The sequence below is a fragment of the Polistes dominula genome, unplaced genomic scaffold (genome assembly GCF_049000335.1).
Source record: "Polistes dominula isolate Pdom_NZ unplaced genomic scaffold, Pdom_raw_medaka contig_37, whole genome shotgun sequence".
Taxonomy (NCBI): Eukaryota; Metazoa; Arthropoda; class Insecta; order Hymenoptera; family Vespidae; genus Polistes; species Polistes dominula.
In genome coordinates, this window is record NW_028301169.1 from 2,558,450 (window position 1) to 2,583,912 (window position 25,463).

At 26.6% G+C, this 25,463-nt stretch overlaps 5 protein-coding genes across 5 annotated transcripts; 3 read left to right on the forward strand and 2 right to left on the reverse strand.

Moving 5' to 3' along the window:
• Positions 1–28: 28 nt before the first annotated feature.
• On the forward strand, positions 29–2,791 carry LOC107069898 (uncharacterized). The gene is made up of 9 exons (XM_015327601.2): positions 29–508; positions 640–742; positions 866–988; positions 1,053–1,173; positions 1,250–1,355; positions 1,519–1,653; positions 1,754–2,094; positions 2,173–2,395; positions 2,462–2,791. Exons 1-9 carry the CDS (start codon positions 473–475, stop codon positions 2,600–2,602), a joined length of 1,329 nt encoding a protein of 442 aa, XP_015183087.2. The 5' UTR covers positions 29–472; the 3' UTR covers positions 2,603–2,791.
• fws (Conserved oligomeric Golgi complex subunit 5 four way stop) lies at positions 2,644–6,295 on the reverse strand. Its single transcript, XM_015327600.2, has 14 exons — positions 6,118–6,295; positions 5,943–6,035; positions 5,727–5,851; positions 5,409–5,628; positions 5,171–5,313; positions 4,824–5,090; positions 4,613–4,733; positions 4,430–4,547; positions 4,199–4,339; positions 3,742–4,125; positions 3,542–3,667; positions 3,342–3,450; positions 3,054–3,275; positions 2,644–2,975 (listed from the first exon to the last, which is right to left on the reverse strand). The coding sequence occupies exons 1-14, from the start codon at positions 6,155–6,157 to the stop codon at positions 2,784–2,786; spliced, it is 2,301 nt and encodes a 766-aa protein (XP_015183086.1). The 5' UTR covers positions 6,158–6,295; the 3' UTR covers positions 2,644–2,783.
• Positions 6,296–6,343: 48 nt separating this feature from the next.
• LOC107069896 (protein MMS22-like) lies at positions 6,344–11,877 on the forward strand. The gene is made up of 20 exons (XM_015327599.2): positions 6,344–6,498; positions 6,665–6,882; positions 6,972–7,103; positions 7,166–7,319; positions 7,549–7,734; positions 7,812–7,925; positions 8,013–8,222; positions 8,303–8,550; positions 8,641–8,741; positions 8,817–8,992; positions 9,082–9,240; positions 9,308–9,551; positions 9,630–9,858; positions 9,964–10,060; positions 10,177–10,371; positions 10,470–10,643; positions 10,723–11,082; positions 11,151–11,350; positions 11,430–11,618; positions 11,739–11,877. Exons 2-20 carry the CDS (start codon positions 6,668–6,670, stop codon positions 11,791–11,793), a joined length of 3,438 nt encoding a protein of 1,145 aa, XP_015183085.1. The 5' UTR covers positions 6,344–6,498; positions 6,665–6,667; the 3' UTR covers positions 11,794–11,877.
• Positions 11,878–11,927: 50 nt separating this feature from the next.
• On the reverse strand, positions 11,928–14,369 carry Hmg-2 (High mobility group protein 2). The gene is made up of 8 exons (XM_015327598.2): positions 14,141–14,369; positions 13,786–13,971; positions 13,519–13,702; positions 13,337–13,451; positions 13,001–13,162; positions 12,819–12,900; positions 12,517–12,732; positions 11,928–12,421 (listed from the first exon to the last, which is right to left on the reverse strand). Exons 2-8 carry the CDS (start codon positions 13,877–13,879, stop codon positions 12,285–12,287), a joined length of 990 nt encoding a protein of 329 aa, XP_015183084.1. The 5' UTR covers positions 13,880–13,971; positions 14,141–14,369; the 3' UTR covers positions 11,928–12,284.
• Positions 14,370–14,843: 474 nt separating this feature from the next.
• Positions 14,844–23,971, forward strand: LOC107069899 (uncharacterized). Its single transcript, XM_015327602.2, has 3 exons — positions 14,844–14,961; positions 15,835–16,026; positions 16,712–23,971. The coding sequence occupies exons 2-3, from the start codon at positions 16,020–16,022 to the stop codon at positions 23,893–23,895; spliced, it is 7,191 nt and encodes a 2,396-aa protein (XP_015183088.2). The 5' UTR covers positions 14,844–14,961; positions 15,835–16,019; the 3' UTR covers positions 23,896–23,971.
• The last annotated feature ends 1,492 nt before the right edge of the window (positions 23,972–25,463 follow it).

The following is a 25,463-nucleotide window of genomic DNA, read 5'->3' on the forward strand; positions in this document are numbered from 1 at the left end:
TACGATAATTTTGCGCCCCTGTGTCGATCAAACGAACTAAAGTCTCTGGGATCACTGATTCACTCGGACACTCTCGCATTGTCCGTCGTACCGGCTAGTCGCACTTCGCTTTGTACTTTTTTATAAAACTTTTTTCTTTGTATTTTCTCTAACACGTGGTACACCACGTTCTGTGAATAAAGCTCGTCGCAAGAGATCGAAGTTAAAATAGGAAATTTCTTTCTCCCTACATCACGGGTTCTCATTGGCCTGTTCCTTTGCCCATGGCCCGTTCCTCGCGTTAAGGAAAACGCACCTTAACGTTGTTAGTAATTAGAGAAGGAAATTTCAAACAGTAATATTTACGAAATTCTACTGTCAGCATTAATATTTATCTTGTTTTGATAATACAATCTTCTAAGAAAGAATTTAAACAAACGAATGTGTAATAGGAATACTTATATAGTCAAGGAAAATTCTTAGTTTCATTACTATGGAAGAATTAGAAGAAATAAGTTTTGTAGATGAGGTAACAATCACTTATTTCAATTTGAAATTGTATACACATTTAATTTTAGTATTATATTTATATAAATATAATTATTTTAACCATTCTTCATTGGTATTAATGATTAAATTGTAAATATTTTTTATGCATAGAATACAAATGTACAAAATTGGCATTCCATTACAGACGAACAGAATATTCTGATAAATGCTTGTAAATATGGACATCGTGATGTAATTGAAAAATACCTTAAAGGTAATTACTATATTAAATGAAATTACTGTATATTATAAATAAAATTCTACTGGTTTCTCTGTCCTTTTTATTTTCTTTAAGTGAGTATTAATGAATCTGTTTTCTTTGTTTAAATATATTTAGACAATGATGTAAATACAGTGTTAAGTACCGGTTGGACTCTGCTTTTATATGCTGCATCATTTTGTAATGTTGAATTAGTCAAATATCTTTTGGCATGTAAAGCTGATGTTAAAATAAATAAAGGTATTAAATAATTTTATTCATAAAATTATATACTCTGTTATTTAATCTTTGAAATATAATTTAGATGGATTTACACCCATAATGGCATTATGTAATTCTACAAATGGATCAACAGAAGATTGGTCCATGTGTTTATCTTTATTAATTGAAGCATCAGATTCTGTAGATGCAATTGATAATTTCAGGTAAAGATACTGTACTAAATCTTCTTATAATAATTATAATAATAACAAATAAATATAATACATTATATTTTAATAGACGGACACCTTTAATGTTCGCTTGTAGAGTAAGGAATGCAGCAACAATTAATATATTACTAAAGTATGTACAATATATTGATATTCAGGATAATGATGGTTATACCGTAAGTTTTGTAGTAATTATAAATGAAATTAATCATTTTAAGTATCTAATATTAATATATATATATATATATATATATATATATATATATATATATATATATATATATATATGAAATAAGTAGTTAAATTAGTATTTTAATATGTTTTATACACTTTCTTTAGGCCTTGATGTACGCTGTATTAAGGGATGATATAGAAATAGTAAAATTACTTCTTCATTATAATGCTAATCCCTTAATTAAAAATAATTATGGTGATACTGCTAAAGAAATAGCAAAAATAAAAGAACACAAGGAGGTATGTTAAATTACGTTAAATTTTGTATTTAAATAAAATAAAATAAATTTTGTAATTAATTTTGTAATTAATTTTGTAATTAATTTAGTAAATATTTCAGATTTCTATGTTATTCGAGGAAGATGATTATTTTATAGTTACATATACAACATGCAGAATTAACAAATGGCAAGATTTATTTTTTAAATTGAGTTCTACTGAAGATGATGTTGTTAACATTAATATAGTAAATGTTTTGAATTCAATTGAACTACATTACTATATTAAACATTTTCAAGGAATGGATTTTGAAACATTTTTAAAGTTAACAGAACAAGATCTTATCAATTTAAAAATGAACATTAGTATCCATAGAGATCGAATTTTAAAGTATTTGAATTATTATCATAGTTTACCATGGGATCATGTCATCTTAAAAGATATGATACGTCATTACGAAGAGTATAATTAATATTTATTTAAATTAATAACAATTTAATTGTATCATCTCTTTTACCAAAAAAATTACTTATTTTTCAGACCTAAAGACGCTATTAAAACTATGGCTTTAATGGCACGACAAATTATGATTATGACTTCTACTTTACATTTTATACGATCAAATGTAGATAATGAATATTTTGGTAATATATTTACCTATGATACACAAATATCTGAATATAAAGAAAAAATTAAAAGCATTGAAGAAACTATTGTTAATCTAAAAAATAGACTTCGGCATTTAAAAACTTCTGCAGATAAGGTAAACAAAAAATATATTTTACAATTATACAGTTATAATTAATATAAGACATTTTTTAAATTTTAGATGAACGTAGAAAATTTTTTAAAATTACCTCCCAGTTACATTGGACCAAAAATAGTTAAAAGAAGTTACTTAAAATCTATTATATGGAGCATGCTATTAGTTAATGGAATATATTTTATTAAAGTAAAAATTTGCTTGTAAAGTATTATTGATAATAATCAGGAAAAAAAGTTATCAATACTTATATTATTTTTTTTATTACATGTTATTAAAGAGTAGACAATTTAGTTTTTTATACAATATAAATAAGAATCTCTCATATTTTTTTATAAAATTCTATTGTTAATTAACATTTACATATCACTATAATAAATAATTCATTTTAATTATTATGATCGTATAAGTTAGCTAATTTTGTCATCAATGGATACAAAGGATGGAAAGATGGAATATTATTTTGTTGTATCGTTAACTGATATCGTTCCAATGATCCCTTACTAAGAGCAATTCTATCTTTTTCTTCTGGATGACTATCGATCCATTGAGATAATCTTCCAATAGACCAACCTGCACTCTGTAAATTAAAATATATACATTTATTTTGTTTTTTTTTAAGATTCTTTGTCAATCATTTAAAAAATGAATAATTTACTTGATGTGGAGATAATAATTCAGGTGGTGCACCAGAAAATAAATGTAGAAGAAGAAGTGATGGTGGTACACTATTCTCCGATGGATCTTCTAAAACTTTTTGTACCATATCTTCTGGTTTTTGTAATAGTAATGCTTTTAAAGCTCTTAATCTTCTATACTGTTGTTGTTCTAACAAACTTAACTGTCCTCCACCACATAACGGTGATACAGCAAGCTCCATCTTAATATTAATTAATATGTTTATTACGTGAATAATATTTATAACAATGACATTATTTTAATATACCTGAGTGAAATCCATAATTAATTTTTTTCTTCCAAAATCTGTTAATGGCCTCAGTAAACAAGCATGTCTCATAAATAATTCAATGCATCTTGAAGCTACACTCTTACAACTTAAACAAGAAAAAAGACCATTAAATTCTAATATTAGAAAATAAAATAAAATATATTATATTAGATAATTATAGAATAACAAAATCTTACCATTCAGTAACCACTGCTTGATTTTTATAAGGAATAAGGAATGTATTTACAGATCTTAAAATGAAACCTTGTAATTCACGCATGTATAATGAACAAGAAACATCTTTTCCGAGAGGACTGCTAGTGCTGAAAAGAAATGATAAATTTATCTCTAATTAAATATACATACGTGTTTTGTTAGGAAAATAATTTATACTCACTCTCGAAAATCAGGATCATCGTGCATAGTTAAAATAATACTTTCAATTGCATCACTGATAGAAGCTAACAATGGTGACAGTATACTTTTTGTTAATACATCTGATTCTTTAATTGCTGATGAAATAATTGTTGATCCTTCAACTGGTAAACCAGATGATAAGTTGGCAATTACACGATTTATTTGACTAGAAAGATAATGTAATAAATTTGCTAAAGTGACATTGGTCTGTTGTCCAGCTGTAGGTGAATCTATAACTTGGCTTGCTTCTCCACCTGTTACCAATCCCTGTTCACATTTTAAGCAAAACAGACGTATAGATTTGCTTACATTACGTGCAACCACAATGGATAAACCATCATCCACAAGTGAAACACTGAGTTCACTAAAAAGAAACAAGTTATTTAGTATACTTATTGTTACAAAATAAAAATGCATAATATTAAAATTATACATACTTTGTTACAGTACGAATTAAAGTATCAATTTCATCTTGGCTTGGTAAATTAGTTCCACAGAACATAGTATGTACAGGATCCAAAAGACGAGATACAGAACGAGAAAGATATGCATTTTCAAACGATGACAAAACATTACGGCTAAATAAAAAATTAATTATTTATAACATATATTATAAAAGAAACATTTAACTTTATCTCAGATTAGAATAATTGTTCACAGTTACGTACTTAATGTTATAGGTACCAAAACTTTGCGATCTATCCTTCAAACGTTTACTCAAATCTAAAAATAATCGCAAAAATTTTGGATATTCTCCTTCCAAGGCTTGTTTTACAAGCGATGATCCTAGAAAATTTTAATATAATTATTACATTGTTTAAATACGAATAAAAAACAATAGAAAATTTTACCTTGTGAACGTGAAATAAGTACTTCGCTCAATAGTTGATTAACTTTCGTCCAAAATGTTTCAGATAAATCATTATATTCTTTTGCATGATTTTCCAATAATGTTTTTTGCAATAATTCAATCTACATGAACAATTAATTGCTTCAATATGAATATATATTTATATATATATATGCATATGTACTATTAAATCTAATAAAATTATCCTTTACTTGTATACACTGCGAATACAAAGCATCTTGAAAAAGTCTTTCAAGATTTTCCCAAATACGGGTACGTAAATTTCCTGATGTTCCTGGTGTAGGTGTTGAAGCACGACCTGGTGCTACTTTTTTCATAATATCTTGACTTTTAGATAAAAGAACATCGAAAGATTCAATCGTATTTTTCTTGATATTAGCTAAATTATTTGCAATAGTTATTTCTATTGCTTCATTTACAATTCCTAAGTTTTGAAATACTTGTATAGCTGTACTGACCTGTACATTACAAATATTACAGTCAATTTTAATCTATAAAATAAAATTATATAAGATTTATTTTTTTTAAATTAACATACCTTAACTCTATCCATTGCTTGTAAACCTTGAGTTAATGTATGAGTAGCAACTCTTTTTACAACTGCTCTATGAGCTTTAACAGCTTGTTGATCATCAGCAATTATATCTAGGCCATTTAAATCTGTATCCGACATTAATTGCTCTACACATAAATTTATATAGAATTAATATATCTGCATATATATTTTATTTTTATACAAAAAAAAATTCAAACAAATGATTTGGCATAATAATTACCAAGTTCGTGTAAATTGTTAGCTACTTTTATTATATCTGGGCCTTGAATAACATTAGTCATTTGTGAACCTAATCGTTTAGATAAATGTTGCATTCTTGCTACTCTTCGCAGAAGATCAGATGTTTCATGAAGACGTGATAATACTACAGCTTGAGTTTCAATTCTATTAAATGGTTCCACTATTTTCCCACGTAAACGTTCTACGGCTAGTAACAAATTCTGGAAAAGATTAATATTTCATTTAACAAGAAACATAATATTTTTAAATCTCGTTTAACAATGATTGTATTATTTTATATTGAAATGATTGTATTTACTTGTACATGAGTTTGCATTATTGAAAGTACATCTTCCAACTTTTCAACCCATGTTGCTTGAGATAATAAATCTTCATAATTTGCAAGTACTTGGTTTTGTAATTCAGAACGTAAAACCTCGATAGCTAACAAATATAAAAATAAGAATATATAATAAAAGTTATTTGTTTGATTATAAAAACAATTTTATTTAAATGAAATAAAGAAAAACTTTACCTTGGCCCAATTTATTTAATTGTTGAACTACTGACAATACTTTATCAATCTCTGTATTCTTTAAATCACCATTCAAGAATTGTTTAAAGAATTCTAAAAATGAAGTAAACAAATATGTTGGGTTATAAAAATGTAAATAGTTCAAAATATTATAAAAATACTTAACACAACTTACCGTCATTTTCTATAACTTCTAATGTTAATACTTCACTCATTTTAAATCACTTTTAAAAATATGTCAACAAAAACAAATGACTTTTAATTTGATAATATTATTACTCAGTACATATTAAAATTTACATTAAGTTCCACGTAGAATAAATTGATAATACAATAGACTGATGGAAGTTTAATTCTAGGATATTAGACATTTGACGCATGTGCGAAATTGTGTTAAATATGGCGGATGAAAATACCGCCAAAATCTACAATCTGATTATTTGAGTTCTTCCGTGTTTTTTTTCTTTGTAAAAACAATGTAACATTATATTAAAAGTGAAAGACTGTATAAAACTTTAAAATTGTACAATAAAATTTATATTTTTAATATATATAGGTATATATATATATATATATATATAAAGTAATTTATATACACTTCAAATTTATATAAACTGTATAAAAATAACATGTCATCTTTTGTATATCTTTTGTATTCACATTTTAAACGTTATTAATTATTTTTGTATTAAATGTATTCTTACTGTAATATTTCTTTTTAGAAAATGGATTTGGATGTAACCTTCAATTGTTGTGGAAGAGTAAATTTGAATGATTGGCAATTAAGTAAAACAAGTTTACTGTTAAATGGAGAAATAGACAATGTATTTTTTCCATCAGAAGAATATCATTTTCAAGATACGCATATAGAACTTTTTGATAATGTTGTACCTGCAAATACTGTTATTTTAAATATAAATCATTTTGTAAAATGCATGGAGTAAGATATTAAATCAAAGTATTATCTTATTTATATTTATTTTGTTTATCTTATTGTATAATAATAAAATGATCATTTTATTTTTATAGAATGCAGTTAAAGATATTCAAGAGGTATGAAGATTATGGTCATAATTTAAATACAAATAATCGTATAAATTTCTTTTCTATACGAAGAACAATATGTCGACTTATTTCATATTTGCGTGTGTACATGAACAGGTACGTTTGTTTTATAAATCAATGTTTTTCTTTTTTGCTTATCAATTTCCTTTTCGTTACAGTATAAAGTGGGATTATTGTAAATTAAGAATTATAAATCCTACTATTGAAGAAGATTTTGATACATTATTTTCAACCATAAAAAGATTTCTCAGCAGATTAAGAAATATTCCAGAATCTATATTTCATTATGCAGCATCCAATTTAGGCAATAAAGTAATTATTTAGAATATGTAATTATATGTGGTACAAGACAACATGGTGTGATTCTGTATAAAAAATTAAATATTAAATGAATACAATTTGTTATAAGCTCAGTCAAGTGCATATACATTCAACAAATGTTCAAACATATTTTTCATGTAGAATAAAATCATCTATTAATCATTTATATCATCGGTTACAGGACCATCTGTATATTTACTAATATAATATTTTATTTTAGTGCGTGCAACCAGAATTTCATTTGTACCATCTCCATTTAGATTTAAGATGGTTGTATATAACATTAATATACATGCGTAATGTACATTGGCAATATTCTGAAGAAGTTGGTATGGATGATATTGAAAATGTTTATAAATTAATTATCAGCGATCTTATTTATATTTCATGTAAAATATTCGAAAGGGTAAGAGGATTAATATTAGAAATTTACAAAAGATTAACTTTTCATTAGCGTATACACTATTTATATATTTTTTTTAGATTCCTTTAACAGATCTACGTCAAAAAACACCATACAGTTGTACTTGTATGCGAGAGCTATGGCTTATGCTTCAGATTTTTGTTGATGAATTAGCAAATAGAATACAGATTGCAGTAATTATTTATTTTTATCACACTGTAATAAGATATTAAAAATTTATTCTTATTTATTAATATATCAACTTGTTTATGTGATTTTAGTCATTTTGGGATCATATAAATTTTTGTATAAATGCTATGTTAGATGAAAACAAACATCAGAACAATTGGATCTATTGGTATAAAGGGACGGAATGTTCTTTATTTACTTGTAAAAATCCTGAATTATTTTGTATTTGGATTATATATCATTTTACTCTTTTGTATGGATATAATAATGAAGGGATATATTTGCATACTAATTGTTCCAGGGTAATGTATAACATAAATTTCTAAATATATATCAAATATTTGAATATTATTTATTATTTATCATTACATTTTTTTTACAGATTCGTTCGAATTACGAACAAGCTGAGAAAATTTTGAAAGCATATGTTTCCAAAGGTGGAAAAGATGGCGAAAGGGATGAAATAGATGAAGAATTACAAGTAATAATACCATTATTACGTATTCTAATTACAGATTGGTGGCCTTCACGAATTCCAATAGTTACTCTTTTATGGGATTGTTTTCATAAAAGATTAGATCAACCTTTTTTATTACAAACATCTGGCCCTTGGGCTTTATCCCTTGAAAAGTAGGTCACTCATTTTTTTATAATACATTTTATTATTATATTTGATTTATTTTGTTCTTTACAAATTTAGAATATTTGATTTTATTATAGAAAAACTCCTATGGATATATTTAAACATATTAAGGACAGAATTGATGGGAATTTTGAACAAGTGAAAGAATCAAGTTATGGGATGTTTCTAAGATTGTTAGGTAAGAAATATTCAATATAATAATCATATATATCTATATATAATTCTATTAAGAAAATATAAAGTTTTCTTGTAGGTTCCTTCTTAAAAAAAAATTATGGTAGTAATGATACAAAATATTGGAATCAAATCAAGGGTCGTGTATATTCCAAATTTTCTAAGGGTAAAGTTCAAGAATTTTCTGAAACAGGTTTATACAATTTTATTTCCTTGTTTCTTACCTTAGCTGTTACTGCAGATACTCTTAATGTAGTAAGTTTCAAATAATAATATATAATAATAATAATAATAATAATAATTATTATTATTATTATATCTAATTATTGTATGATTTTTTACAGTCTACAGTAATGCTTGATCTTTTACCATCAATGCAAAATTTCAATCATGAAAATGCCAGGAAGTATAATTTAATTTGGAAAGGAAAATTAGTTATTTTACTATTATTTCATGAACTTAAACTGAATTATTCCCATATAATGAATAACATCACAGAAACGGTAATTAATTTCTAAATTGTTTATAATATTCATTACTTGTTTTATTGATTTATTTTTATAATAATAGGTAAATATCATAAGCTGTCATAAAGATGAAACGTCCCGTTCCATGATGATAAATTTTGTTGATATATTGAATATTATCTTTTCATCTGATACTAAATTAGAATTAGGTGAACATTTATTCATTGGTGGTTGGATTGATCGCTATTTATTAGAATGTTCCAGATATAGAGTACATTCTGTTATCAAAATTCTTATTTGCATTTTCGATAAATGCAATTATTTGAAAATGATTAATAGTAATTTAGGTATTATCTTTTTGTATCATTATGTTTTAATTATATTATAATATATATATATATTAATTAATAGAAATTTATTTACAGAACATGTTTCTAAAATGTTGGATGCTTTGTGGTCTAATGTTGCTTGTAGAGTACGACAACTTGCTTTTGATCCATTACTTATTGAAGATCATTATCATGATCTCGCAAAACTTGCAGTTGCTTTTACATTAAATGCGCTTAAAGAACCAGTAATAGCGAAAAAATACAAACATTCTGCGGTATCCTTATTTCAACATTTTGCAACATCTTTAATCATAAAAGATATAAGGTAATGTTATTTTTTCTTTGTATTCATCTATAAATTATTATTATATAATATAATATATATTTTAGATATAAATATTAAATTTGTATAAATATGTTTTTTGTTTAGAATCACACGATATTATTTAATGATAATACTTCAAGAAGAAGAAAATATATACAATTTGAAAAAAGAACTTAAAAATCTTGATCTCATGCTTATACAAGTTAGTATATATATATATATATATATATATATATATATATAATTTTATTTAATATTATTTATAACTAAAATAATATATATTTTAAATATATTTCAAAATTAATTTGTATACTTTAGGCATGGATCAAATGTTCTATTTTGGGATATGATGAAAATTGGACAGAAATAGAAATTTTACAAAATTATGTATCTCAATTAAATGAAATTAAAGAAATTTTTCTTACTAATCAAGATTTTAATGAATTCAAAAATAACAAAGAAGCTATATTAATATTTATAATGTCTGCTATGAGAAAACGTAAATCTCTTAAGGTAATTTTATATATATATATTGTAAGTTTTATATTAATATTAATAATTATGTATTATTCTAACTACAAAAGTATTATATATATACCTTAATATTTTAGAATGAACATGAAAAAAATCAGTTTGACATAAGATACAGATTATATTTCAATAATTTAGATAAATGGATACTTTCATCTATAACAGAAGAAACTCAAGAAACAGAACTTGCTTATTGGATTTATAGATGTGCAGGAACATTAATTCTATGTTCTGCTCCTATGTTTTATGCGAAAGTATAAAAATATGTTTAACAAGATTTTTTTATTGATACTAATTCATTTGTAAATTAATGAATATTATGTTTATACATAGAATCAGGCAAACAGCATGTTGAAGGTTTTATTACATAAAATTGCCCTTCCAACAGAACAATCTTCTCAGGGTTATATCAAGAACTTGTGTAAAAGAATATTTTCCATGATAATCCTTGGATTAGAATCTTTGAATATTAAAAGTGATATTTCGTTACAAGTATTAAATAGAAGTTTATTTGATCAATACATTCCAATTTTAATAACACAGGATACTAGTGGAAATTATAAAGTATCCGATACTTTACTTAAGTGTTTCCAGGATGCAAAAGCTGATTTTTCGTGTCTTATATTTGAAATGCTTATGACATTGTTTTTTACAATTTCATCTGAAAATAATTTACATAAGCATAATCATTTGGTATGTTGTATATATTTTAATTTCTAATAGATTATTCGTTAAATTATTTATAATTATTCAATTTATAGGTATTATTACTATTGAAAACTTTATTAAAAGGAGATAAAACGTATGCAATTAACATAACAGAACAAATTATAACAATTTGTGTACCCCATGTCGTTACCTCTTATTTAAAAGTCCACGATTATCCACATAAACATCTTGCTATTGATTTTATGAATAGTATTTTTACAAATTGTTATTACAGAGAGAATGTCTTTATAAGGTATGAGTTTGTTGTTTAATTTTATAGTTAAGTTATATTAAATAAAATAAACTCATATTTTTGATATATTTATTTACAGAGAAAAATTGACGAACACTTTATCTGATATTCTACAGAGGTATCTTACAATATATCCTCAGTCTTTGTTTGAATTTATGCGTTCAATTACACCTTTAAGGATTGATGCAATCAAAATCTTATTTCCACAAATAGAATCCATTGTAGTTGATCTTGAAAAATATAGACGTCCTAATGCTGCATCTTTAAGGTAAAAATTGTTATCATATTTTTCTTTTAATATATTGTAATACGATTTTTATATTTCAGTATATTTATTTTTGTTCTCTATTAAATGTATTTTTTTTTCTTTTTTTCATTTTTGACTTAGGTATACATTCAACCAATTTCAAAATTTCGTACGGAACATGGTAAATAAGCAATAATAATGTTGAAAATTTATTAATAAATACTAAATAGTACAATTAGAACTATTTCAATTTTGTACGAATTTTAAAGATGGATTATTCTAATATTTTGTTTTCTCTCTTTTTTTATTATTAAAAATAAGATAAATCTATATAATAACTTATAATTTTATATAAAGTAATTATTTTACTTTAAAACAATGTGAACAACTTAGAACAATTTGAATATAATAAGTTTAAATATATCAGCAATATAAAAACAGCCTAAAGAGAGATAAATGACCATTCGTAAGATTCCATAATAATAAAAGAACTACAAGTACCGAAACAATTCCTCTTATATAATATACAATAATTGCATTGTACATATAAATAAACTTTAAGGTATAACTATTTTATTAACTAAAATATAATATTATGTACTTATATAATTCTTCCAACTATTTTCGATGCGAATGTCTTGAACGATGGTGTTTTAATGATGTAGTTGTAACGCGGGAGGGCGATCGTCATCCAATTAATTCTAATCGAGAGACAGCGTTACGAACAGCATTACGCAATGCTTGTTCTGTATTACTACTTAACAATGTTTCAAGCCTTTCAACATAATTATCAATATTTTGTAACGTTGCACCTTCGTGTGTACCTAGAAAATGTATGCAATATAACAAAGTTTTTATTAATCATGTTAAATATATTTTTGTATATATCACAAATGAAATGATTTAAAGAAATAACAACCTGGTAAAGGAATAGCTGCAAAACAGCCTGCCAATTGTGCACGTAAAGATTCTAGATGACGTTGTAATGCTTGATTTGTTGTACGTTGTTGATTAGTCTCAGATTCTAAACGATTTACAGCTGAACATAAACTATCAACGTGTCGTTGAAGTACAGCATTTTGTGCTTCGTAATCTGATGTAGCTTTTCGTAATTGTCTTAATTCACCTTCACATGCTAATTAATAATAAAAAAAATATTAATGTGTATGTAATACAGATGATACAGTCAAATAAGTATATAATTAAATTTATGATCTTTACCTTTATTGTGATCTAAAAATTCTTCTGTAAAAATGGGAATATCAAAACCTGTGAAATTATTGTCCTTGTCTTGTTGCACATCCTAAATAATAATACTTTTTAAAATCTTATTGCTATTTTTTGGACGTATCTGTACATCAATGTAATATATAAAATTGAAAATAAGTGCATATAATACTCACGGTTTGTTCTGTATTTATATCTGTTCCGTTTCGTTCTTTTTTCTCTGTATGTTTTTCTGAAGACTGTTTTTCACTAAAAATACGATACGCTTCAGTTTGTTTATAATCGCTAAATTCACGATTGTAACGTTCCTTATCTTGTTCAGCAGCATCTAAGTATTGCTGTAAACAAAATTCTGTTAGGAAAATGATTTTGGATCTATTTATTAATTTAATCCTTTCAATATTAATAACTACTTTGTTCTATTTCCATTCCTAGTTCAATTGTCTGTACAATGGAAGCATACTAATTAAAAATAAAGCTGTATCGAAAACATTAAAGAATAATGTTCAAACCTGTTTTTGATCAGCGGGTAATGTACTCCATTCTGAAGCAAGAAGTTTTGTGATTTCAGCAAAAGACAAAGTTGGATTGTCTCCTCTAACTTTTTCCCTCCGATCATTTAAAAATCTATATAAGAAGATAGTATTAAGGTAAATGATATTTTTGAAAAGCAATTGATTAAGATTATAATTACCTGAAGTAGCCAGTAAGAGGTTGTTTTGGAGCTGTAGCATCTCTTGGAGCTCTTTTACGTTTTTTCCCCCTATTAGTAACATTAACATTACTGTTTCCAGTACCTATAATGGCAGTATTTTTTTTAATTCCATTGTCACATAACGAATCAGGTGCTTTATCTTCTGCACTTCCTGGTGATTTGTCTGATGAAAATGACAATTCAATAGGTAAATTCATTTATCTTAACAAATATATAAGTTATTAAATGTAATTAATAGGAAATTACTAGGATGTTCTTCAGTTTCTCCATTGTAAGCCGGTTGTTGTTCTGTTCCACCATTACTTTCGGAAATTTCATTAGTTACAATTGTTTCACTCATTTTATTGAAAATATCCTCTCATAGATGATAAATTGTTGATATATGTTTTATTGGCTCTCCTTTTTGTTTTGACCAATATTGTTTAATTCAAACTGTTTTGACATTGCCGTAATAGAAAAATAGTAAATAGAGTTTAATTGTTCAATAGACATATGTACACATGTACACATGAATATACAAGCATAGAATAAAAGTAATGCATGCATGTGTGGTTAATAACCCCATGTCACACGCTATTTTAAAATAACTCGATATACAAACCATTTATTAGGTTATGCCATGGAAACATGTATCGTTTCATTAATTAGTAATATTCCCGCGTAAAATAATATTTAAAAGTAAAGAATCTTTTAACAATTGTGGCGAATAATATATAATATATAATCCTAAATAATGTTTACATTTAAAACTAAAACTCTTTAGGGACGTTTATACTGATCATATCGCGTTAAAATAGTCGCGCCGCGTCATTATTCATTCAATATAGTGTAGCCAACATTCTAACATGATTCTAACATATTATCGAAAGTACATCATAAAAGAAGTCTAGATAGCATAGTCGATTATGAACCATGTAAGAAAGAGTATTTAAAAACGGAAGTTAAAATTAAATTCAATTGCACCAAAAGACCTCGTGGCTCTCATGTCGCACATGGCGCTTGCGTCGCATATGGCGCTTGCGTCGCATATGGCGCTTGCATCGCACATGGCACATGTGAAATTATATTCGCTGTATATTCAAATTTTATAATATATTTATTTCTTTATGACATTTTGTTAATAACAATTAATATTTTAATTATTCACTATTCTATATTTGAATCATTAAATCTTCACTTTATTTTTTCAATCGTAAATTCAAAATTTGTCACTATGATTAATACGACGGACAAAATATGAACTACAAATATTACGTTTAACAATAATCCAATGGAGTGTTACTTCCAGTTTAATTGTTCATTGACTGAGTGCCATTTCAACAAGAAAGGTGAAATAAACGTGTGTGAAACAATATTATTTTTGTAAACGAAAGACTTTATTAGATTTATGTAAATGTAAAAAGTTGTAACAAATTAATACAGGTACATAAATATAATCAGAAATTAATTAATTTTAACATATTATTGATACATTACATAGAAGTAAGTGAATATCTTCTATGTAACAAACCGAACATTAAGGCCGGGTTAAATGGTGCTTTATTTTTTCTTCTTATATGTGCATTTCGACAATTCATTGACTGAAGTTTGTACATTTTTTTACATTGCTAAAGTAATGAAGCATTGTGTTAACAGTTTGTAGACAATTTTTCTCATAATTTATTCTAATATTGTTATTATGTTTCTTCAAAAATATCACATACACGATCACAGAAATGAGTTTGTTTGTTTACATTTTTTTATTTTTATTTTTTCAAAAAATTTTATCAAACATGAATTAATTAATTGCTGACGACTTTTAAATGGAGGATTTTATTTAACAAAAAATCTGACAAGTACGAATGCGTGTCCATGTTATACGTTTGAAATATAATAATATCATTTAAAACATAAATAAAACTGTTTTTTCTTTTCACCAATTATTTTCGTAAATAAACTGTTTTTTTGATAGAATTTTTTTCCAAAATAAGAAAATAAAACAGATTTGTCATAACAATGGTGTTTTGAGAAGCCATTTTCTTATTATATCGATATATTGATATAAACATAAGATATCAAAAAAATGGCTTCTATAATGTTTTGAAAAATATATCGATTGAAAATTACATTCAAATAAGCGTTGTCGTCACTTCCGCTTCCATTAATTATCTTTCTCTTTTTCTCTCATATCTATTGCACTTCTGTTCATATCTTATTTATTTATATATATGTATTATTGGATTTGTTAGTTATTACAGTCATACCAACTTGTAGACACCAAACAATTATTTCTAACGGTTATAATTTATTTTTCAGTGTTGCCAACAACGTTTCTATGAAATAAAGATTTGATCAAAGACGAGCTAAGTGGAACGATTTATTAAAGAATTAAAAAAATATTTAAATGTGAATAATTGACAAAAGTTATCTTTGATTAAATGTTATAACAAGTGAAGAATTTTATTGTGAATACTGTGCCATTTAAGGAATACTTCGTTATCATGAAAGGTTAATTTCAATTATTAATTGTGATTATATTAAATTTCTAATTATAAATAATGCTACATTTTTTTCTATGATTCAATTTTTATTTAATTTAGAACAAAAATATTTACAAAAGAAAAAGAATGTATGTGCATACTATACTCGTATCACAATATATATCATTTTGAGGTTAGAATCGAGAGAAATTGATTAATTGAAATATATATATATGTTTTATTTTAAAGTATAACAATTTTATTTACAATTAAAGATAATTTTTTCTATGTTATTATAAAAATATATTGTAATTTATAGTTTTATCTACAATATTTTGATAATTTATAAATCTTTTTCATTTATAAAGTTAACGCTGTTTTTGTTATACGTCCTAGCTTTTCACATTATATTATTAGAAAATGTTGCAGTTTTATTTTTGATTATTAAGAGAACATTTATTGCTTTGTTAGGAGATAATAAAAAGAGTCATAGAACAATATTAATTTGGGATCTTAAAGAAATAGGTTAAAAAGGTCGCGAAGGGGTTGCGTTCAGGGGTGGGAACACTGGCAGGATTTTGTATTCGTGGCAATGAACTTTCGAGTTATTAATGCCAATTAATAATAATAATAATAATAATAATAATAATAATAATAATAGGAGAATATTTATTGAAGTAAGTTGTAAAAATGTTTAATTTATTTTATTTTAGATAAAAAGAAAAGTCGAAATAAAAATAAAATGAAAAGAAGTACTAAAAGCAGACGTACAGTGAGAAGTACCAGAAACAAACGTCCAGTAAAATGTAAAAGACTTGGATTAAACACTGTGAAACATTGCACTGATACAGAAAATAATAGATTATATAAAAAAGTAGATAGTCATACTATTAAAATTCCGTGTAAACAAGTTTTTGTAGTTATTGAAAATTTATCTTCCAAAATAATTGACAAATATGTAAGGAATAGTAAAAATCAATCTAAACAGGAAATAAGTGAAACAGGAGACATCCAATTACAAAATTCGAAACAACCCAGTATATCAGAAAAGCTTCCAACTGAAAAGAAACAACCGAACAATAATGTTAGTTATATTTTTGATAATAACACACGCACACACAGTGATGTTAATAATACTACTGTAAATTTGACTAATACTATTAATGTTAAGGATAAGCTAAAGAGAAAAAGAATGCACGCTGATTTCAAAATGGCAGAAATGGAAATTGAAGAAAATATATGTGTAAGAGAAGTTAAAAAAAGATGTGCATTATCTATAAAACGTATTTATGAAGAAAGTAGAAGAACAAAGAGAATGTCTGAATTAAGCTGTGGAAGTATTGAACAAACTACCGTTTTAAACAATTTGAATTCAACTGATAATAAAATTACAAGGAATAACTCAAATCTTTACGCTCAGAATACGAACATAGCTGATGCTAAAGTCATATTAACTAGATTAGAAAATATGCATAATACTTATGTTACCAATTGGAAGAATAAATGTGCACAACAAGCTCTTTTGTCTACAAATTTAGAGTCTACTATCTCACATGAAGATATCTCTATAAATTCATTACCTATAGAAACTATAGATAATTATCACAGAAACGATATAGAAGATAGTGATAATTATATGAATGAAGAAAATGATTTAAATATATGTACTTTACAATCGAAATGTGAACAACATTTAATACCCAAAGTGCACTTAATGAAATTAAAAACCTTAGAAAATGTGTATAAAATACCAAATTCATTTTCAAAAATAATTAGTTCAACAGCAGAGAACTTTGATAACTTTGAATTGAAGGTTAATCATTCCAGTAATGTATTTAATCGTGATAACGAAGTTAACTTTGACTCATTGAATATACAGTCCGAGGAAAACCAATTGTGTGCATTTGAGATAACTGGTACATGTTTTGAATCAATAGAAAGATTAGAGAATCCAGAAATACATAAACCATTAATATGTGAAGAGGAAAAAAGGCCTACTTTACCAGAAAATGTCTCTATCGATAGGTCAATATGTACAGCAAATGTACAAAAATGTTTAGAAAGAAGTTCAGAAAAATCTACAAAAGAAGTTATTTCAGATGAGATGTCAGAAATAAATTCAGAATTAAAGAAAATTGAAACATCACCATCGATTATTACAGAACAGAATACTTCTTTAAATGCAAATAATGTGATACCTAAAAATGAAATTATTTATGAAGATTTACAAATTCCACAGAGTAAGGAAATAACGATTATTGATAATAACGAAGAGACTATAATCATTGATAATAAAGAAAAGCTTGTAATAATTAATATGCATCAAGAATTAAATAATAAAAAAAATTCCTATAGTGATGAAATAAAAGAAGAAAATAGTATTGCAAAGTTACCAGAAAATGTACATACAAACCAACAAGAAACACAACGTATTATACATTGTAAATGTTTTTCTTGCATGTCATTGATTGTTAATGAGAATATTCAGGAGGTTTCAAACTATAATAAGACACAAAAATCGAATTTGCAAGAAAAATCTTACGATCTTGATAATAATAGTACAGAATCATTAACGTCTGTAAATATTTCTTCATTATCATCTACTATTTCTAAAGATAACATGAATAAACGTTGTCATGAAAATGAAAACAAAGACAAAGACGAACTTTCATGTAATAAAATATTTAAAAATAATCATAACAATTTAAAATGTAATATTTGTTCAAAAGTATTTGATTCAGAGATAAATCTCTTAAATCATTTATATATTCATACTAATCAAAAACAGTTGCAAATAAAATATGAAGGAAATAACAAAAATCAGAATTGCAATAACATAAATGTTAGTAGTCGTGATGATGAAACTGATTTAATTGTTTTAAATGAAGAAATCGAAACTGGAAATAATATGACAGTCGAATCATTGTACCCTTACAATGCAAACTATGAAAGTATGACCAATGAAATAACTTCAAGATTACAACAAAATATATCAGAAAAAAATGATTTGAAAATATCAACTATAGAACCCGATAAAGAAGATAAATTAATTAAAAATTCAACAGTTGATGAAAAATTATCATTTAAATATTGTACGTGTCATGAAAAAGAATTTGAAAAGGTAACATCCATGGTATTAGTTTTATATTGCAATATATGCAATGTTTTATATCATAATATAGATTGTTTTAAGACCCATTTGAATGAAAAATTATATACGTGTAACGATAAAAAACTAACAACAAAAATGTCGAAACTGTACTGCAACATTTGTAAAACAATGTTATCTGATTTCCAAGAAATGCGTAAACATATGGAATATCATTTAATACATTTTAAAAGTATCAAATTATTTTGTCATATTTGTAAGATACGTTTTATCGGCATGGGTCGATTATTTTTTCAACATTGGTTACATCACGAAGTAGATATTTTTTATAAAGCTTCAATTTCTGAATTTCCAACAATAGCAATAGTGAAGACTGTTACAAAAGAATGGTCAATTATTACTTCAGATGAATTCAAATATCTTATTATAACGGAACATGTTTGTAATAATTGTAAAGTGCAGTGTTTTTCAACGAATGAATTGAAAAAACATTTATTGTTTTGTCAAAAAAAGGGCAAGTTAATTAATATAAGGCTTTTAAAACATCACAGAGATTCAGTGATAGCAGATGTTCAGTCGGAATTGGATGTTCCTACGAAAATTGATAAAATTTCAGTTTCAAACAAATCATATAATTTTACTTGTAAAATTTGTTCGGATACTTTCGAAAATTTAAGGAAATTAGTAATTCATTTAGAAAATTATCATGGATCTTTTGTAAATTTTACATGTAATCAGTGTGAACAAAGATATAACGATTTAATAAAATACCTAGGACATTTAGATAATTGCATTAAAGCAGATGATACCATTAAAAATACTTATCACGAGAAAAAATTTGTTTGTAAGATTTGTAATATAATTTTTGACTCAAGAAGAGGTTTGCACCTACATAATACGCTCTTCAAAAACAAGGTACTACATTTGTCTACAACTGAACAAATTAAAGAAGATGATAGTGTTGGTCCTATAAATGAGAGTATATCTGAAGTGCCTAAAACTCCAAATTCTGTAGTTAAACAGTTAATTGATACACCAACAAATTTATCTTTTGAAAAACCTCGAGAAATTAATGATATAAATACTTATAAAGTAAATAATGATTCCGATAAGAACGATAAAGAAAAAGATCTAAATGGCAAAAGAACAACAGTTATAATTCAATTAACTAATTCAAAACAGAAGTCTGTACTTGATAAAAATACTGAATCATCCAAAATTATTAATATAACAGAAAAAAATGATGAAATTACATTGATCGAACCTGAAATCCCACAAAAAAATCAGAAAGAATCGTACGAAAATAATGATGAAGTTACATTGATAGAATCTGAAATCCTACAAGAAAATCAGAAAAAATCCAATAGAAAAAGTAATAAAAATACATCGAGTGAACCTAAACTCTCACAAGAAAATCAGAAAAAATCTAACAAAAAAAATGATGAAATTCCATTGATCGAACCTGAAATTCCACAAAATAATCAGAAAGATTCGCACGAAAACTCATGGGAAGACGTAGAAGAAACGTCGAATGACCTATTAAATTATTCAACTCCTTCATCAAGTAAACATTTAGTAAAAGATCTGTTAAATTATTCTACTTCTCCATCAAATAAAGATTTAGCAAATGCTAAGAAATTTTTACGGGTAAGGAATATCTTAGAGTTGGTAGAACAACCATCAAAATATAGCAATTATTTCATTGAACTAAATAGAAGTACCGACACTTCAAAGTCTTCATCTATAGCTAGAAACTCGTCACTTCAAAAATATACTGGGAAAGTAAAGGCTTCTACTTTATCATCAGAAACAGCAAGACAACTAGCAGCAAGAGCACCAAAACCACCATCAATAGAACCAAGCAGAGTATTACCGCGAAAAATACCCTCAAAAGCAGGAAAACTACCATCAACAGCATCAAAACTAGTATCAATACTACCAAAACCACCATCAACAGCACCAAAATTACCATCAACAGCATCAAAACCACCATTAACAGCACCAAAATTACCATCAACAGCATCAAAACCACCATTAACAGCACCAAAACAACCATTAACAGCACCAGAACTAACATCAACAACACCAATACTAGTACCAGTAGCACAAAAACTACCATCAACAGCACCAAAACCACCATCAACAGTATCAACACTAGTATCAATAGCACCAAAACCACCATCAACAGCACCAAAACTATCATCAACAGCATCAAAACCACCATTAACAGCACCAAAACTACCATCAACAGCACCAAAAACACTATTAACAAAACCAGTACTAATACCAATAGCACGAAAACTACCATCAATAGCACTAAAACCACCATCAACAGCATCAACACTACCATCAATAGCACCAAAACCACCATCAACAGCATCAAGACTAGTATCAACAGCACCAAAACCACTATCAACAGCATCAATACTAGTATCAATAGCACCAACACTACCATCAACAGCACCAAAACCACAATCAACAGCATCAACACTAGTATCAATAGCACCAAAACCACCATTACCAGCACCAATAATAGTACCAACAACAACAATACCAATACAAGAAACAAGGCAAATACCAGTACAACAAGTAGCAACAATAGTAGAGCCACAACCAATAGAAATACAAAATATGCTATTACCAGAAATAACAATAATCCAAAAAAATAAATTTGAAAAACCAGTATCAATAGGAGCACCACAATCAGGGCAAACATCTCTACCAATGCAAACAGTACCTTGTAGAGAACCTTGCTCAACTCAACCAAAAATTTCTAATATTCAAAATCAAAGTATAAGGTCGGTTGAAAATGAGTATTTAATGAATCATAAATCTGCTGCAACGAACAACTTTAGAATAAATATTGAAAACCCAGTATCAATAGGAGCACCACAATCAGGACAAACATCTCTACCAATGCAAACAGTACCTTGTAGAGAACCTTGCTCAACTCAACCAAAAATTTCTAATATTCAAAATCAAAGTATAAGGTCGGTTGAAAATGAGTATTTAATGAATCATAAATCTGCTGCAACAAACAACTTTAGAATAAATATTGAAAAACCAGTATCAATAGGAGCTCCACAATCAGGACAAACATCTCTACCAATGCAAACAGTACCTTGTAGAGAACCTTGTGCAACTCAATCAAAAATTTCTAATATTCAAAATCGAAGTATAAGGCTGATTGAAAATGAGTATTTAATGAATTATAAATCTGCTGCAACGAACAACTTTGGAATAAATATTGAAAAACCAGTATCAATAGGAGCACCACAATCAGGACAAACATCTCTACCAATGCAAACAGTACCTTGTAGAGAACCTTGCTCAACTCAACCAAAAATTTCTAATATTCAAAATCAAAGTATAAGGTCGGTTGAAAATGAGTATTTAATGAATCATAAATCTGCTGCAACGAACAACTTTGGAATAAATATTGGAAAATCAGTATTAAAAGGAGCACCACAATCAGGAAAAACATCTCTACCAATGCAAACAGTACCTTGTAGAGAACCTTGTTTAACTCAACCAAAAATTTCTAATATTCAAAATCGAAATATAAGGCCGGTTGAAAATGACTATTTAATGAATTATAAATCTGCTGCAACGAACAACTTTGGAATAAATATTGAAAAACCAGTATCAATAGGAGCACCACAATCAGGACAAACACCACTACCAATGCAAACAGTACCTTGTAAAGAACCTTGCTCAACTCAACCAAAAGTTTCTTATATTCAAAATCGAAGTAGAAGGCTAGTTGAAAATGACTATTTAGTGAATCATAAATCTGCTGCAACGAACAACTTTGGAGTAAATATTGAACAGCAGTCGCAAAATATAATGATTGATAGTGGATTAACTGATCCACAATTATCGACGAATTTCATTACTAATAATTACCAAAATATTACTATTGCAATACCGGGAAACAATAATAAATGTGGCAAGACAGCATCTGCATCCACAGCATCTATACCTATAGCATCTGCTTCTGCATCTACATCTGCATCCACTGCATCTATACCTGTAGTATCTGCATCTGCATCCACAGCATCTATACCTATAGTATCTGCTTCTGCATCTGCATCCACAGCATCTATACCTAAAGTATCTGCATGTGCATCTGCATCCACAGCATTTATACCTACAGCATCTACATCCACAGCAATGAATTCACAGTTCAAAAGTTATATTGCTGAAACTAAATCTAGATCAAAAAAACATCGTAATACCCATGTACTAGTGATGCAGAGTCCCGATCATGATTATACAAGTAATACAGTAGCCGAAGGGAACTCTGCTGATATTAGACCAGAGAACGGAGTAACAACAAATATGAATAATGGAGTTTCTATTAATCCGGTATCATCTAATAAATCTAATAATTATGATACTACTAATGGTAAGTTTTTTGTGAATAAAATTTTGACTACAATGAAAACAAAGAACATTAATACAATTAAAGAAACTAAAAACAATAATGATTTATCAAATATTGTGAATGATACGAATCAACAACAACCAAATGGAAAAAAAGTGGCTACTATTTGTGGGAAAAGTAATGTGATTTCTAAATTTGAGAAATTTCTTCAGTTATTTCCTACTCTTCGATTTCAACTTATATGTAATTATTGTCCAGATAGTTCTAAGCGTTTTACGAGAGAAGAATATGACATTCACATGAAATCTAAACATAATTTCGTCTGCAATTTATGTAACAGTTGTTTACATACTTTAAGTGACTTACAAAAACATAAAAAAAAACATACAGTAAATTCTTAAAATATTTTTCAAAGCTAAAAATTTGAATGACACTTGTATAAATGTATTATGAAATAAAATATTGTAAATATTGTTATTCAATATGTAATCATTTGAAAAGGTTTTATACAATTCTTTTTAATATGATTTTTGATATAACTATTATTTATAAACGTAAACAGATAAGTTTAATTTTATTAATTTCACATTTACTGTATTATTTTTATAATATTTTGTGTTAATATCATTATTGAATTAAATTTTTTTTTTTTATATATATATAAAGTGTAAGTAAAACAAATCTCTAATGTAATCTCCAATATGTTTTTATTAATTTTATAATGAAAAATTAATTAAAAAATTGTAATTCATCATTAAATAAAAAAATTTTTTTTTTCTTTATATAAAGGAAGTACAGTAGAGTCTGTTTTTGTGCGGCGGAGAGGGAGGGACCGCATAAAAAAAAGTCACACTTAAAAAATACATCAATTGTTTACGAAATAAAGCAAAAAATGCTTTCGAACAAATTAAATAAGTAAATTAGACCTAGAAATATTTTAAAAACACTTCATTTTTCATTGTATACATGAAGAAATTTTCAAAATATACATTAAATAATTTATTGCTACTCGTAATCCAAAACGCGCATTTTCTTGTGACGAATTGATTTAATATCGCTTTCGTCGCTTGAAGATACGATTTCAATTGATTTTGGCACCAGAAAGTCAGTGATCAACTTTTGTGACGTCAGTCGATTGTTCAGTTGCTTGTACACGTCACAATAACAAGAAATGCATGATCTTAGCTTTTTTTTTGGAATTTCAAGCTTTTTAAGAATTAATATCTACTTTAAGAAAATGCGTTTCCAATTTTTTTAGAAATCCGGATCCCTGCATATATTTTATCGGCTGTAATAGATTCCGGTTCTTCTTGTCCGACTTCATAATCTATCAAATTATTGATAATGTCACTATCATTGACAATTTCGTCCTCAATTATTTCGTCAAGATCATTTTCGCCGAAGCCCTCTCCGCTGATGTTCAATAATTTCAGATAATAACGTGGACGTGTTTTCGGTTACATTTCGATTAATTACACATTCAAATCAGATCGCTTTCCATCACGAATTTAATGTGTGTTGTTTTATTTGACCAATTGCTGCAGTAATATAGTTTATGCAGTTTAAAATTGAGAATTTTTTCCAAACTTCAGTCAGGCCTAATTCATCGTTCTTTAGTTTTTTCAGAATGTAGCTAAAAGTTAATTTGAGATAATGTTTCTTAAAATTTGCGATTATGTCTTAATCCAGTGATTGTATAAAGTTCCATTATCGTCAAGGAGTCCACGTAGTCAGGGTTTGTCCTTACATGTATATGTACACTGATAGGAAACATTAAACTGGTGCAAACGCCACTGAAATTCATATACCGCATAAAAAAAATTGCATAAAAAAAAGATCGCACAAAAAACAAATCGCACAAAAAAGGATCGCACAAAAACAGGCTCTACTGTATATTATATCAGTATGTATATATTTTCAACTGAAGATATACCAGAATCCTAATTTTTCAGTATGTCAATACTCTCTA